The 16904-nt window shown below is 42.9% G+C and overlaps 1 protein-coding gene across 1 annotated transcript in view; it reads right to left on the bottom strand.

Annotated features, from left to right (window-relative positions):
* The window catches only part of LOC130124836 (MAM domain-containing glycosylphosphatidylinositol anchor protein 2-like), a 199167-nt gene that overhangs the window by 72384 nt on the left and 109879 nt on the right, over positions 1 to 16904 (bottom strand). Inside the window, exon 11 of the mRNA XM_056294184.1 lies at positions 1151 to 1299. Coding sequence (XP_056150159.1) covers positions 1151 to 1299 — 149 coding nt within the window. The remainder of the gene's footprint in view (positions 1 to 1150; positions 1300 to 16904) is intronic.

Genomic DNA, 16904 nt, shown 5'->3' with positions numbered 1-16904 from the left:
GGGGGGGGCAGTTGAAAATTAGAAAGTAAATGTATATTCCCTGGCATGTTTTAAAGCAAAAAACCTGGCAAGCACAAGTAGGGGCTGCAGCTTTCATAGTGGATGAATTGCATGAGCACAACACCATTTATTTCCGGACACACCAACTGAGATAGTTGACAGAAAAATCATTGCACGACACAAACAAGACCGGTTGGGAGTGTGTTTTCCAAGCTTCAATTCCTTGAGGATGTAGCGTGAAACAAATATGAAATTATATTATTCATTGGAAACACTGAACTGTCAGGGTAAAACTGGATAATTCTAGGCAGAACTAGGGCAGATTCCGCATGGAAAGATGTGCTAAATTCTTTGATACATGCTTCTTTTTCCAACAAACGGCACTCCATGACTACGATCAAATCGTGCAATTAATCTGAAAATTGAATAGTATTCAACTGTAATTTGATGTCTATTGGAAAAAAATCCTTATACCTGAGATATGATAATGGAGGTACAAAATGAAAACATAAAAAGTCATTATGAAGACCACTCATTTAACATGCTCCACATCCCCATGAAAAGATAAAAAGAGAAAATATAGTGAGGGAGGCATAGGGAGCGGCACAGACAGATACAGAAAGATGGACAAAGAAAGAAGACGTCGCTGTGCCATCCATCATTGGCTGACTGTTATCTGTGGAGTTTGCTTGAGGAGCAGGTAAACAGGAGCTATGCTTGCTATTCCTCTCTGTGGAGTTTCTAGCCGCTCCTCTGACTGTGTCACCGATGGTCAGCGAAAACTAAAACAATTCATGGAAACCACAGAAGCCACTCAGCTGCCTGCCCCAGACAGGTTCCTTGTGTGATCCTGCACTTTAGAGGCTCATTCACATTCTCAAAATTGGCAAAAAGAGACGGAACATGAGTCAAGGTATCGAGGTAGAGCTCTCATTGCCAAAATACAGCGCATGTCAGAATAACTACACAGATACAAAGGCTGTAAAAGACACTTTCATTACATGCTTAGAAATGGGTAAATCAACAGGTTGAGGGGTAAACACTGAGAGAGAGAGAGAGAGAGAGAGAGAGAGAGAGAGAGAGAGAGAGAGAGAGAGAGAGAGAGAGAGAGAGAGAGAGAAGCAGGCTAAATGTTAAAAGAGCTCCATACCTGTCTAATGCCTAGCCTGTAGGCTACAATGCGGTCCACAGCATTGGGGTTCATCTGGGTCCATTGGAGCTTAAAGCCATAGACCCTGGGCCTGTTTTGCCACAGCGGGTTGTAGGTGTCATAATAGAATTCAGGAGGGTAGGCCTTGCCTGGGAAGAGAGCACAGTAATGAAAATACTTCATTAAATGAATGAGTAGCACTTCACTGCCTCTGCTCCACCATAGCTGGTGTTCTCATAAGATGAGAAATGCAAAAGTAGGTTGGTTTATTTTGCACAACTTGCATACAGGCTCTCGCCATTGACTTCAAAATGAATTTGTGCACTATATGGCTCTTTTGACTCTTAACAATTAGTTAATAAACACCTTGACAGGGCATTTCATAGCTCTGTTTTTGCATGACAAAGACCCTTTATCACAAATGCTCAAATAAGTTTTTTTTAATTTTCATCAGTATTATGTTCATTGTTGCTGCATGACCCTTTTTCCATGGAGGGATAATTAAAGTTTCATGTCATCTGATCTGATCTAGGCTTATCTACTTTTTGTTCTCTTTTTTTCCCTCTCTTTTCTTATCTTGCCCTCTCTTTCTTTCTTTTACATGAGTTAAAATCCCCGTCTGTACTGGGAAGTGCTGCATTGTCGTTCTTCCCTACTTTCACGACTGACTGATATTTTTTAAAGCGTATATAATGCAAAAATATACTCAAGTATGGCGACATATTTATGGAACAGGAAAAATGCTTGAAGGGATCGTAAGATTTGTAATAGACATTTTTTCTGTTAAAGTGAAGAAGATATGCTTTGTAACAGATGCAGCAGGTTTTCTTTTTCTTTTCTTTTTTTTCTTGCTGTATGCTAGCCAGGATCCAGCTTCATGAATCACTCATTTTCACTTTTAGTTATATTAACCCACACACAAAATAACCATTTGAATTTTGCAATTCCTAAGGCTGTTATGGCAGCTTTTGGAAATGCTTTCCTTTATTCCCCAAACTGTTCCTCACCAGTGATGGTAGCAAAGAGTTACTTAAATTGTGAGTAAATGGAAACAGAATAATAGTGTCTGGCTGTTACTCATATATTGACAAGTTCCTTCAGAATGTTTGATGCTGGCATGTTTAGACTGATGCAACCATTTCCATTTCATGTAGTTGTGTCTGCATAATAGCCCTTTCATAATAAGCCTTTCAACACATTTTTTCAGTAACAGTTTCTTTTTTATGGAATCTGTATTTTTTCCCCTTACAGAGTTAACTCCTCTGAACACCTGAGATAATCATTTTACCTAAGCTTTGACTTGTGACTCCTTGAGTAGGGTAGCTGAAACCTGAGGAAATGTGACGGCTTGAAAAGAAAGCAGAAAGTGGGAAATATACCTCACTGTAATGGGTTAGCATTCTGTGGTAGCAGTATCCAGAAACTATGTTGCTTTATGGGTATACTCTCAGTTGGTTATGAACAGGCACAAAGGAGGAAAACCACTAGTCAGTGACAGACATACATTTAAAGCCGCCAGATTGCTAAAGCATGGCAGCATTACAAGGTAGAAAGGTGTCAAAAGAGTACAAATAATACAGATGTGCTTCTGTATCTGGGATAACTGTTAGAAGCCTCAGAATACATTGACAGACTGACAGATGAAGAAGTGCTTGGGAGAGGGTTGCTAGGAACACTGAATTATCCAGTATTGCCAAAGTGGTCTATCATATTAGTGTAGTGAAGTCAGGTGGCAGGTAACAAACCATGATTCACAGAATATCGGTAGCTCTTAATGAGGCAGTATCTGTGGTACTGGTAGTCCTTGATGGTCATATGAAAGCAAACAGATGGTACTGAGAAATATGTGGAAGCTAAGGGAGTTAGCATGGAAACAGACAGAATGGATTTTCATTCATCGGGACGTTCTATTGACATAGGCCAATTTCAAAATTTCAACCTACTGTATTTGCCAACTAAATATTAGGCAAGAACAGAAGAAAAGACTTTCTTTATTTTGGTTGGCTTGAGAGAAGGCATCAGTGTACTTAAGGAATATTTTAATTGACATTACAGCAAAAGGCAGGAATGCCACATATTTGTGGATGCTAAAAGCACACAGTTATGATGTAGAACCATTCTTAGGCACTCTTCCCTTCTTGTGTTCTTCTCTCGCTCTCTCAGGTGCTCCTGATCGAGGGATTAGTGGGCGGCCCTGCCTCATATTTAAGGGAGGTTGGGGGAGAAGGAGCTCTTTCTCCCAGATGAAGCAGCCTTCTGACCATCTTAGCGTTTTGTCTCTTTTTTTCCTTATGTTGTGTTTATTTCTTTTGAGGATGGAGGTCTGGTAGTCCAGTTTTCATGGCTTTGTTTGTTAGTTCAATTTATACACTGTTTTGGTAGTTTGGTGGGTGGGGCGCTCTGGGTCCGACAGCCCATTGTGTGGTTGACCCAGGCTTCCTTGTCCTTCTACTCTGTTCAAGCCTCCTGACTTCCATAGTTTTGGTTAATTTATGGCAATTTTTGTAAATAAAACCATTTTGTTTCAGAACTAATCCTTGGGTATGATATCCTCTTTTTTATTGCTGGTCACAAGGTTGAGCTAAATGTTTTTTTTATTGTTATGTCCGTCACATATTTGGGGGCTCGTCCAACACATTGGTTGTACAGTGGACCGGTCCACTGTACAACGAAAGCATGTTATTTAGCATGTTATTTTTGGAATATTACAACATTTAGCTTGCAGCGTTGTGTGTGGGGGGGGTGCCATCCCGAGTTGTGGGTTTGTGGTTTTGCTGCTTTTGATTGTCAGGAGTTGTTTTGTTAGCAAATGGTCCTGTACTGTCATTCCAAATTGGCTGGTTTGTGCTACGATGGAGTTTAATCCAGAAGAGTTTTTTTAGTGGCCCAACTTGTGATGAATTGGAGGGGTGTACCAAAGAAAATCTTAAACTTGCTGTGGAAAGATTTGACATTCCTATTGGCAGGCAAGGAAAGAAACAGGTGATAAGGGATCAGCTGTTGTCTGCCATGGTGAAGCAAGGATTGTTGTCAGCTGGTGAGGGCACGCAGGGTGTGGTTACTTTCCCTAAATCTGAGGGGACAGGTTTTGCCGACCAGTTGAGATTGAAAGAGCTTGAATTGGAGTTGCGTTGGAGCTACAGGAGAAGGAAATTTATTGTAATCTTAAGGTAAGGAGGCTTGAGGAAGAGACTAAGCGTGTATTGTGTTTAAAGGAATTAGAACTTAATGCAACCGTGTCTCCACAGGCTCCGCAGCCTTGAGCCATCACCTGATTTTGATGTGAGTAAGGGATATTCGTCTTGTTCCAGTCTTTTGTGAGAACTATGTGGATAAATATTTCATTCTCTTTGAGCATGTTGTGACAACTTTAAAATGGCCTAAAGGCATGTGGACACTCCTACTGCAGCGCGTACTCACTGGTAAAGCTCAGGGGTTTTATGCAGCGTTGTCTTCTGAAAATAGCCTTGATTATGAGCATGTAAAAGCTGGTACTTTAAGGGCATATGAGCTGGTACTGGAGACTTATCGCCAGAAGTTTCACAGGTATAAAAAGCAGGAGTCTCAAACATGAGTTTGCTCATGAGGACGAGGCATTATTTGATTGATGGCACTCAGCACAAGGGGTTAAAACTTTGGGAGATCTTAAAACCTTGGTGCTTATGGAGTTTAAAAACTTTTTGCCTGAGAGAGTTGCCACTTATCTGAATGAGCAGAAAGCTGTAAGGATGTTTGTTGCTGTGATTCTTGTTGATGAATATGTACTCACCCATAAGTCTGTTTTTGGTGAGAAGTAGGGGTGTCATGATATACCGGTATTGATGATAACGGTGATATTTAAAAGATGAAATTATTGATATCATGTTAATAATATACATATGATAGTGTAAATAATCGAGCACCTCTTATATCATTTCTGTTTCTTTCTGTTCTTGCTTTGCCCCCCCCCCCACACACACACACGCACCTGACATGACACCATGATGCAGTAACTAGCTAGCTAGCTACTACTGCAGTGTGTGGCTACTACTGCCATGTAAAATCATGTCATGAAAAATGGAAAGTGGAAAAAATTATGTAAGGACATGGTCATTGGACATTAAATCACGGTATATCAGAGTGGTTAGTTGTCAGCCTGTGGTCTCCTACACAAATGTTCTGTCCCTTTCTCCCTGCAAGTGATTTTGTTTCAGTAGATATTGTAGTGATGGCAGATGTTCGGCCTTGTGGATCTTTTGTTTATCAGTTCATCTGGCTGTCTTTTCACTATTCATTAAGTGTAATTGTTTTGGGGTTTTTTTGTACACTTTTGTACAGTTATGGTTACAGACTCTCTCTCCACCTCCCTACACTTGTATTTTGCATGTAATTCATTTGCCAAAAAAGAGACAAAGCACAGAATAAACAACGTTAACGATGAATTTGAGTGATATTATTTTAGTATTTTTCATGATAATATCGTTATCATGAATTCTTATGGCCATGGTAATTGTGTAGTGAAAATCTGATATGAGAAGTCTGTTGTGCAAGCTCAGTTCAGTGACAACAGTTTCAAGGAAGGTTCAAGTGCCTATGTGGTGACGATTAAAACCACTGTTTCCAGTAGTGCAGAAGGGAAAGCTACTAGGGAGAGCCCAGTGTGTTTTTATTGCAAGAAACGGGGGCATATTGTTGCAAATTGTCATGCTTTGCGTAAGGAGAAGAAGTCTGCAAAGTCCATTGCTTTGGTCCAAATACCTAGAACTTGCCTAGGCTTCTGTGTCTAGTGAGTCTGAGCTTGAAGTATATGCTTAATTTCTTATGGAGGGTTTTGTGTGCTTAGCTGTGGAGGGTGACAAGAGTTCCAGTAACTATTTTGAGAGAGACAGCAATGACACAGGCCTCCATTTTGGGTGATGTGTTGCCTTTCTCTAAGGAGTCTGCTGTGGATTCTGGTGTTCTTGTGTGGGGTTTTGGTGTGCCTTTGCATACTGTTTACCTCAAATCAGACCTGGTCATGGGTCCGGTGATTATGGGTGTTTGCCCATGTTTTCCAAATGAGGGAGTGTCCTTCATTTTGGGAAATCATTTGGCTGGGGGTAAGGTGCTGGTAAAGCCTAAGGTGATGGCCATCCCTGTGGTAACTGAGGGTCTGCATAGACTGGCTCAGAAATATCCTAAAGTGTTTTCTGCCTGTGCTGTGACCCATACCATGTCAAAGCATCAAGCCCTGAGTGAGGATGATATTGATTTGGTTGACAGCTTTGTTGCTACTGGGGAGTTGGGCTTATCTGTTGGTCCCTCTACGCCTGATAACCTGATAATCTGTTGGGGTAGAGGGTGGCAAAGTCAGTAAATCAGGCCTTGGTAAAGTGTCTTTGGCAAGGGAACAGCTAGCGTATGAACAGATAATGGATCTTGAGCTGTCTTTTTTTTTTTTTGGAAGTGCTATGTCAGCTGAGGAAAGTGTGTCTGTGTCTTGGGGGTACTTTGTTAAACACAGGGTGCTCATGCATAAATGGACACCACTTTACGCATCGCCGGATGACAATTGGAGTGTGATAACACAGGTGGTGGTCCTGTTAAAATACCACTGTGACATCCTGGCTTTGCTCATGATCATTAGCTCGCTGGCCATCTTGGTATAAGACCTATGATCGGGTGTTGCACCATTTCTTCTGGCCTGGCCTGAAGGATGTGGAGCAGTATTGCAAGTCATGTCATGTGTGTCAGGTTGCTGGTAAGCCAAATCAGATGGTCCTGCCGGCACCATTGGATCTGAACCACGGCTGTACGTGAGCCTTTGAATGGGTGAATGTTGATTGTGTTGGTCCACTCCCACATAGCAAATCCGGTAATAAGTTTATGCTAACTATCATGTCTGTAACAACATGTTTGCCTGAAGTTATACCACTGTATAAAATAACTGCCCCTGCGTGAAAGATTTGATCAAGTTTTTTTCTCTTTGTTTGAGTTGCCAATGTTTATTCAAACTGACCAAGGGTCAAACTTCATGTCACGGATCTTTGCTCAGGTTCTCAAGCAGTTTGCCATGAGTCACATTCATTCGAGTGCATACCACGCTGAGTCACAGGGTGCACTTAAGCGATTTTGTCAGACACTCAAGTCAATGTCATATGCACACTGCTCGGAATTTGAAAGACTGGGATGATGGAGTTCATCTGATGTTATTTGCAGTGAGAGAGGTTGTACAGGACTCCAAAGGATCATTCTGTGTGGCTCATTGAAGCTGTTAAAAGAAAAATGGCTGGGGGAAGCTGAACCCATGAATTTGTTGGACTATATGTGTGGCTTTTGTTTCAAGCTGCACCGTGCCTGTGAGTTAACAAACGATAATCTGAGTGCTTCTCAAAAGAAGACGAAGGGCTGGTATTATAGGAAAGATGAGAGTAGAGTTTTCAACCCAGGTTATAAAGTGCTGGTTGTATTAACAATCCCTGGGTCCTGTCTGCAAGCTCGCTTCAGTGGCCCATATTTTGCCCAAAATAAAGTAACTATGATTAACTCATTGCTGCTCCAGACTGAAATCGTAGGAGTAGGTTGTGTTATGTCAACATGTTAAAACCTTAGCAGGGGTGAGAGGCTGGGCCTGGCCCAGACTATGGCATACATTCCGTCATGCCCTCTGTGGAGCTGTCTAGTGCTTATTGTGGTAAGTCCGTCTCTGCCTGCATGGTGGCGCTGTCCAGTGCTGAAAATGTAAGAACCTCTGTGAGCACTGTGGGGATGGAGGAGGACATTGTTGTTCCGTCTAAGGCAGTGGTACTGGGGAGGTTACAGAACTTGGAAATATTGACTAATTCTTGCTTGATTCTGCCTTAGCTCACTTGCCTGATGCTCAGTGTGCAGACATTGCGGAGCTGATTTTTTCACACAAGCCGCTGTTTTCTGATGTATCTTCATGCTTGACCATCTTGCAACATGATATTGATGCAGATGATTCCACATCGATTAAACTGCATGCATCTAATGTTAATCCTGACAAGCATCATCGTTTTGAGAGAGAGGCTGAGTACATGCTTGAGCACGGAGTTGCTGAGCGCAGTTCAAGCTCGTGGAGTTCTCGCTGTGTCTCAATTGACAAATCTGATCCTGATGCTTAACTTAGCAAAATGGGATTTTGGTCAATCAACCATGGTCTATCTGGGACAAGTAGTGGGGCCAAGGTGAGGTGAAGTGTGGCCGCTCCAGTCCAAGGTGGAGGCGATCCTGGCATTCCCGGTTCCTGGTTCCAGACGAGACCTGTGCTGCTTCCTTGGGATGGCTGGCTATTACAGGGGGTTTTGCTTGTCAGCAGGGGGGTCATGCTTGTCAGCAGATTAAAGCCCTGTTCACTAATGCTCTTGTACTTGTGGCACCTAAGTTTGATCAACCATTTAAACTGGCAATTGATGTGAGTGAGTTCGGGGTGGGAGCTGTTCTGCTTCAGGACGATGCTGAGGGAGTAGAACACTCCCTGTTCTATTTCTCCAAAAAGTTCAACCATCATCAGCACATATACTCTAAAACTGAAAAAGAGGCCCTCGCTTTGAGGTGAACATCGGGTCATCTAATGTTCCCATCCAGATTTATTCTGATTGCAACCCTCTTGTGCTTTTGCAGAGGATATATAATACAAATCAAAGGTTGATGTGTCGGAGTATTTTTATGCAAGCCTTCAATGTTAATGTAAAACATATCCACGGCAGAGATAATGTTGTGGCAGATGCGTTGTCGCGCTTGTAATTATTTTGCATCGTTTGTGATTTCATTTTTGTGTGGAACATAAATCACTAACTTAGGGTGGGGGGTGTTACGTGCTCCCTCCTTCTTGTGTTCTTCCTCTCTCTCTGTCTCAGATGCTCATCATCGGGTGATTAACAGGTGGCCCTGCCTCATATTTAAGGGGGGCTGGAGGAGAAGGAGCTCTCTCCCAGACGAAGCAGCCTTCTGACCATCTTAGTGTTTTGTTTCTTTCACTCCTTATGTTTTGTTTATTTCTTTTGAGGATGGAGGTCTGGTAGTCCAATTTCCGTAGCTTTTTTTTTAAAGTTTAATTTATACGGTGTTTTGGTAGTTTGGTGGGTGGGGCGCTCTGGGTCCGACAGCCCATTGTGTGGTTTGCCCAGGCTTCCCTGTCCTTTTGCTGTTTTGCCGGGCTTCTCGACACCCATAGTATGGGTTAATTCATGGCATTTAAAAAAAAAAAAAGTTTGTTTTAGAACTAATCCTTGGGTACAGCGCCCTCTTTATATGTTGATGATCACAATGTTGAGCCAATTGTTTTTCTTGTTGTGGCCATAACACCATATATGTCACCCGAGAGTAAGGGAGGAAGGGATCTTCATGCCGTTTTGTTAGGTTTCACAAATGGCATGCAGTCCTGTCTATGGAAGTTTTGGCTGACCTTTCAGCTATTGATTTGAATTCTGGAGATTATTGAATTGTGGACAATGAAATTCGGTTATAGAAATGTTTTTAAGACATTCAAATGCACCTCATCACATAATAAAAGCAGGGTAGTGGTACAAGCTGTGTCAATAGTTTGGCTTTATATGAGAAAGGGATTCTCTAATGACCTGTAACATGGCTTACCATGGAATACAAATATGCATTGGAACTGCTGTTGGCAACTCCAAAGGTATAACAGCTCAATCAGGACAACTCACATTTTAAGTATATATTTGATTGTATAAAAATGGCAATATGAATTGAAGTTTTTGCAATGAATGGATATACCGTACTCATACTGCAACTAGAGTACACTAAAAGTATCAATAACATGGAGCATGACCCCGCAAACAGTATACAGGCAGCGCCGTGCAGGTGGCAGATGGGGTGGAGGTGGTTGAGCAGCAATCAAGTATTACGGCAGCATCAGTATAGACATACATCAGAAGCCCAACTGGCTTCCTCCAGTTAAATAGCTGCCCTTAAGCAGGGGCTATTGTGATTGGGGTATAAGTGCCCGTTCTCATCCCACCATGTCTTACGTTGACGCATTTGATTTATTTGATTTATTTATTTTTGATTTTGATATACTCTATTGATCCCCAAAGGGAAATTCTTTGCATTTAACCCAGCCCAGCTGAGCAGCTAGGAGCAGTGGCCAGCCGCCGTGCAGCACCCGGGGACCAACCCCAGTTCGTCTCGCCATGCCTCGGTCAAGGGCACAGACAGGAGTACTAACCCTAACATGCATGTTTCTTTTGATGGTGGGGGAAACCGGAGCACCCGCAGAAAACTCACTGCAGACACGGGGAGAACATGCAAACTCCACACAGAGGACGACCTGGGATGAACCCCAAGGTTGGACAACCCTGGGGTTCGAACCCAGCACCTTCTCGCTGTGAGGCGACAGTGCTAAACCCTGCATCACCATGCCACCACGCTGTTGACAGTGTCGATAGAGGCAAGGTAGCCTTTGGTGGTTATGATAGGACAACTAAAGAGTGGATTAGTCCATGAGAAAACAGTCAGTGATAGGCTAAGATCAGTCCAACAGCTGATGTATGGTCAAAGTAAAAAATATTAACATGCTATATGGTGTGTTAGATTGATGTAAGATGGACGCTTGGTATGAAAGTGCAGGTTTTAGTTAACAATAGCATTACCATGTTGCTTGCTAAGTGTGGCTTTGGAGAGGGATGGCTCCATAATGCTGCAACCCACTGTTAGGACTCTTTGAGATGTTGTTGGCCTATCTCAAATAAACATCAGTGAAGCATTGTGAAGGAAGGTGCCCACCTCTGAATGACAAGCTTGCATGTACACACTGTATATATACTGTACTGTAGCAACTAGTTTGAAGAGCTTAGAAGTGATGCTGCGAAGTAGATGGGCTAGGAGATTCATCAGTGTATATCCTCTAGGCTAGGTAACCACTGACAGGTGACCATATTATGTTAGGATGTGGTACATGCTTGTTGTGTAAACTGGGCTTCTGTGTTAATGCCTACTTGGAGTGTGGGACAAGAGGCTGTTACATCTTGTCCTGTGCATTTGAACATGCGCCCAAGATGTTAAATTTGCATTCTATAGTACATCAGCTGGTTTCTGACGTTTGGACGGACAGAAACGGAATACAGCCTCTATAAGTGGAAACAAGGGATGACCTTCTAAGCGGAGTGTCATAATGCGCCTTATTGAGACGTTGTAATTCTGTTTGTCCTGTCCTATTTGTGCTTGTTTGGTTTAATGAGGCATGGAAAAAAAAAAACCTGAGGCAGATTATTTTTACAAGCCAGGGAAAAGACAGACATCAGCTATTGTTAACTCAAATAAAGCAGCATAGGGATTTGACAACCCCAAGTGGGGATGCAGCAACTTGGTGATTTCTGCCAGGTGATTGCATAAACCTGTCAGGATAGTTTATGTCATTAATGAGTCATAATGGCATTGTGCTCCCACAGACAGTTTTAATGATCCCCGAGCATCTTCCCATAGGCTCACCAGTGAGTATATATGCTTGCACCATGAGGCCTCCCTTGATATGACTGGGGGTAATACATCTCAGAGGAAAAAGATTAAAAAAAAAAACCTGACCTTGCGGAGGAGTCTAAGTTGAAGGTCCCAAGGGTTAATTGTCTGCTCTGACCACTGTGTCAAAAGCAGTATATGCAATTTAGCTCGGTGTTATAGTCCCTTAGTATCTACAGATGTCCTGTAAAAAGTTACCGTCCTTCTGAAATTAAAAGTGAAAAAGTGGCAGTGATGGCTTGAAGAGCGGTATGTCTTCATGACCACGCTGAAACTACTTGCCCAATGGATGAATAATGTGGGCCGATTTCTGATTTCTCCTTTGTACAATTGAAATAATGGATGTTGCAAACACAAACACACCCTGGAATACAAATGTGTCTTCTGCACAGCAGATAGCCTTGTTCAAATCCAAATGAAAAATAAAACAGCAGCGAGGTGCCTTTGGAGGGAAATTGAGACTGGCTGTTTCATTCAATTTCTTACTAATTCAATCAATTGTTATGATTACCCATGATAACATATCAAAATCAGCATTGAGAACATTTTGTTCTGCATTTTAGACAATAAGTCAGGTTAATGATGCTTTGCAATTGTTTGGACAACAGACTGCAAATCACAGGGTCTTAACATGGATAGAGCTGTTTAAAATAAAATGTTCTAATCCAGGAGAAAACAATACACATTCAACAAACAGAGAACTCCATTCAACATGAAAGACATATAATGAGCCAATAATGAAATAATGTTTGTATAATCTTGTTGAAAGGTGCCCCAATGTGCTCTTCTAGGGGATCTTACATGTGCTATCCGTCATGCTGTTTGGGAGCATCCTAAGATTCAGTTTAGGTGGAAAAAGGCATCTTAAAGGTCACCTGGTGATCCTTTAAGTTTGGCCATTCACTGATTTCCAAAGAGTCCGTAGTTCAAACTGCTCGTCCTCCAAATAAAGCCTCAACCTACTTCTTAAACAATTGTACAAATGCTCCCCAAATAAGATATGAGCATAGTTACCATCTGTATCGGTGGTATTGCAACTAGTGTCTTGCATGCATACGGTTGAATTTACAAGCCCCGCAGTTTTTGTTAGGACTGCCTCATTATTCAGCTGTTTTCCATGGGTTATATATTGAAGGTTTATCTACAAATGAACTAGCTGCATTTCACAATGCATCAGTGAAGACAATGGGTTAAAATCAATTTTATTCCCACTCTATCTTCCTTTGCATGAACTTATCATGTGACTGAAGTTTTATATAAACCTCGTCCTGGGGACTGAGACAATATGAAGCATTATTTCTGAGACTGAGCATCAGATATCCAGTATGATTTCCTGCCAAATTTATATAAAGGCACTTTATATGAAGGTAGAAAAATAACATGATAATTTAAGCTAAAATTTTGCTGATGGGAGGGCGTCCGGGTGATGTAGCAGTCTATTCCATTGCCTACCAACATGGGTACCGCCATTTAGAATCCCCATGTTACCTCCGGCTTGGTCGGGCGTCCCTACAGGCACAATTGGCCGTGTTTGTGGGTGGGAAGCCGGATGTGGGTATGTGTCCTGGTCGCCGCACTAGTGCCTCCTCTGGTCGGTTGGGGTGCCTGTTTGGGGGGGGGGACTAGGAGGAATAGCATGATCCTCCCACGTGCTGCGTCCCCCTGGCGAAACTCCTCACTGTCAGGTGAAAAGAAGCGGCTGGTGACTCCACATGTATCGGAGGAGACGTGTGGTAGTCTGCAGCCCTCCCCGGATTGGCAGAGGGGGTGGAGCAGCGACCGGGACGGCTCGGACGAGTGGGGTAATCGGCCAGATATAACTGAGGAGAAAAAAAAGGGGGGGGGTGAGTCCAGGTGGGTGGATGTTTTTTTTTTTTTTGCCCAGGCATTCAAGGTATTCGATTCCTCTGTCAGTCTCTCTTTCAGAATATATGTTATCTGTCTCTCTCTTTTTGTGTCTCTGTCTCTCTTCTTCTTTCTGTATGTCTGTTTCTCTTTTCAACCACTTTGTCCTCAGGTGCTTCTCCGCTATGGGTCGTCTTGGAGACAGGCAGGTGGTGTCACTCCAAAGGTTCGGCTGTGTCAGACATGGCATCATCCAGCACGAGCTGCTGCACACGCTGGGTTTCTACCATGATCACACTCGGCCCGACCGTGATCAGTACGTCAGGATTGCGGGTGAGAAGCCGGATGTGGGTATGTGTCCTGGTCACTGCACTAGTGCCTCCTCTGGTCGGTTGGGGTGCCTGTTCGGGGGGAGAGGGAACTGGGGAGAATACCATGATCCTCCCATGCGCTACGACCCCCTGACGAAATTCCTCACTGTCAGGTGAAAAGAAACAGCTGGGGACTCCACATGTATCTGAGGAGGCATGTGGTAGTCTGCAGCCCTCCCCGGATCGGCAGAGGGGGTGGAGCAGTGACCGGGACAGCTCGGCAAATAGGGTAATTTGACAAAGTACTATTGGGAGAAAAAGGGGGAGAAATAAAAAAAAAGACGCTGAATACTTGTCATGATGTAAACAACACCATGACAAGTATTCAATCACCACTACAGTACTCAATTATCGAAATCATTTAACATCAGTTATATTTCTTTTGAAAAGGTCAGTAGATTCACAGCAAAGACAGACCTACAGTTACACATGTACTGTTGCTGTATTATATTCTCTTCATATACGGGACAGAATGTGTGAAATAATACTCACTTCTGACAATACGTCATGTGTTTTGAAGCACATTACCTACTTACACTGCTTGAAACAGATAACCTTGGGTGGGTGACATCAAACATAGAGTGCAAAAATCCGATCAAACATTCAGTACAGAAACCGATTTCTTTAAATCCTGTTATAACAGTAAAATAATTTCAGTGGTTCATATGAGCTCAGTGAGGTGCTTCAGGCACAAAGCTAACCTTGTTTGCAGACTTCCTGTTTGATTTTAAAGGTCTATGAGCATAATGTGTTTTCTTCTTCAAAAGCACATCTTTCCCCACCATATGCCAGGGATAGCTATGTGGTGCTGGGCTTACATTGATGAGCCAAAACATTATGATCACTCACAGGTGAACTGAACAACACTGATCATCTCCAAACAAGGGCACATGTCAAGGTCTGGGTTGATTAGATGGTAAGCAAACAATCAGTTCTCGTAGTCGACGTGTTGGATGCAGGAGAAATGGGCAGGAGTAAAGACCTGAGTGACTTTGACAAGGCCCGAATTGTTATGGCCAGACGACTGGGTCAGAGCATCTCTGAAACAGCAAGAGTGTTAGGCACCCAAAGCTCATCAATGTGCAAGGGCAACAAAGGCTATCCTGTCTGGTACAAACCAACAGAAGCTCTACTATGGCACATGTCACAGGACATTGTAATGATGGTTACAGGAGAAATGTGTCACAACACACAGTGCATCGCACCCTGCTGTGCATGGGGCTGCGTAGCAGAAGACTGGTCAGAGTGCCCATGATGACCATTGTCCCCCGTTGAAAAAGCCTACAATGGGCATGTGAGCATCAGAACTGGACCTTGGAGCAGTGGAAGAAGATCACCTGGTCTGATGAGTCCCATTTTCTTTTACACCACATGGATGGCTGTATACTTGTGCACTGTATAGCTGGGGAAGAGATGGCACCAGCTGCACTGTGGAAAGACAACAAGCTAGTGGAGGGAGTGCGATGCTCTGGGTAATGTTCTGCTGGGAAACTCTTGATCCGGCCATTCATGTGGATGTCAATTTGGTATGTGCCACCTATATAAACATCATTGCAGACCAGGTACACCCCTTCACGGCAACGGTATTCCCTGATGTCATGTGGCTTGGGTCCTGGGCTGTTCCAATGGCATCTGGACTCTACTTGGCATCCTGCACATCATAGTCTTCATAAATTTTATAATTCTATTATAATTCTGTTACTCTCTTTCAATGTTGTATTCTGTAAATTGTGTAAATACAACATCCATTGCACGCTGTCTGTCTTGGGAGAGACAACCCTCCTCTGTTGCTCTCCCTGAGGTTTCTTCCTACTTTTTCTCCCTGTTAAAGGTTTTTTTTTAGGGAGTTGTTCTTTATCTGATGAGAGAGTCTAAGGACAGGATGTTGTGTTGCTGTAAAGCCCACTGAGGCAAATTTGTAGTTTGCGATATTGGACTATACAAATAAAATTGGCTTGACTTGACTTGATGGCAGTGGCCTCTTTCAGGATAATGTGCCCTGCCACACTGCACACATTGCTTGGGAATGGTTTGAGGAACATGATGAAATGTTCAAGGTGTTGCCCTGGCCTCCAAATTCTCCAGCTCTCAATCTGATTGAGCATCAGTCGGATGTGCTGGACCCACAAGTCCGATCCATGGTGGCTCCACCTCACAACTTACAGGACTTGAAGGATCTGATCTGCTGCTAATGTTTTGGTGCCAGATATCACAGGACACCTTCAGGGGTCATGTAGAGTCCATGCCTTAGTGGGTCAGTGCCGTTTTGGTGGCACACGGAGGACCAACAGCATATTAGGCAGGTGGTCATAATGTTTTGGCTTACAAGTGTATGTGTTATGTAGACTACTGTGGTAGAATTAGTGTTTAAATATGAACATGCAATTGGCCAAGACAACGCTGACAACACATGAGCACCCACATTAGTACACAAAGTATTTCAGATTGCAATATTAGAAGTGATCATAGCAGCTGCTATTTTGAGGGATAGTGAATAAAAACAATTTCTTGCTTTTTTCATCAGGAGAAAACAACATTAAAATCATAATAATCAGCCAATTCCTCCCTGTGTTATTGACTGACGCTTTTCCACTTCCCTTCATTCCTCCCTCACCCATTTAGGCCATAATAGCTCAGGACTTCTGCGTGTCAGTGTGTGATCCATTGGAATGATAGTCCCTGAAAAGAACTGATCACAGCCAAAAGGAAAGGGAAAGAGCAGAAAAGAAGCAAAAAACATAAATGGGGATGGTATGGGACAGGACAGGACAGACCAGGACACAATGTGCCTTTTCTTTCAAGCTTGACAGACTGTTGATAACATTATTCATATGCTATCGGTTTGCTCTTGCCATCTAATGTCAGTCATTACTAACTATCCATCAATGTCAGACAGTCTCTTTGAGGTAGGGATATTCTTCATCATCAGCTTCCATTGTGTTAGAGTGAAATTAGACCCAGGGGTGAACTGGGCTCAGAATTTAATGTGGGTGGAGCACGGACCCTTGAACCATAGCTTGTATTTTAGGAAAAGGCAAAAGTGAAAATTTATTATTTTGGTGCCCAGGGTAATAAGGCTC

The sequence above is a fragment of the Lampris incognitus genome, chromosome 15 (genome assembly GCF_029633865.1).
Source record: "Lampris incognitus isolate fLamInc1 chromosome 15, fLamInc1.hap2, whole genome shotgun sequence".
NCBI classification, from domain to species: Eukaryota; Metazoa; Chordata; class Actinopteri; order Lampriformes; family Lampridae; genus Lampris; species Lampris incognitus.
This window is presented reverse-complemented; position numbering and strand designations above follow the sequence as displayed.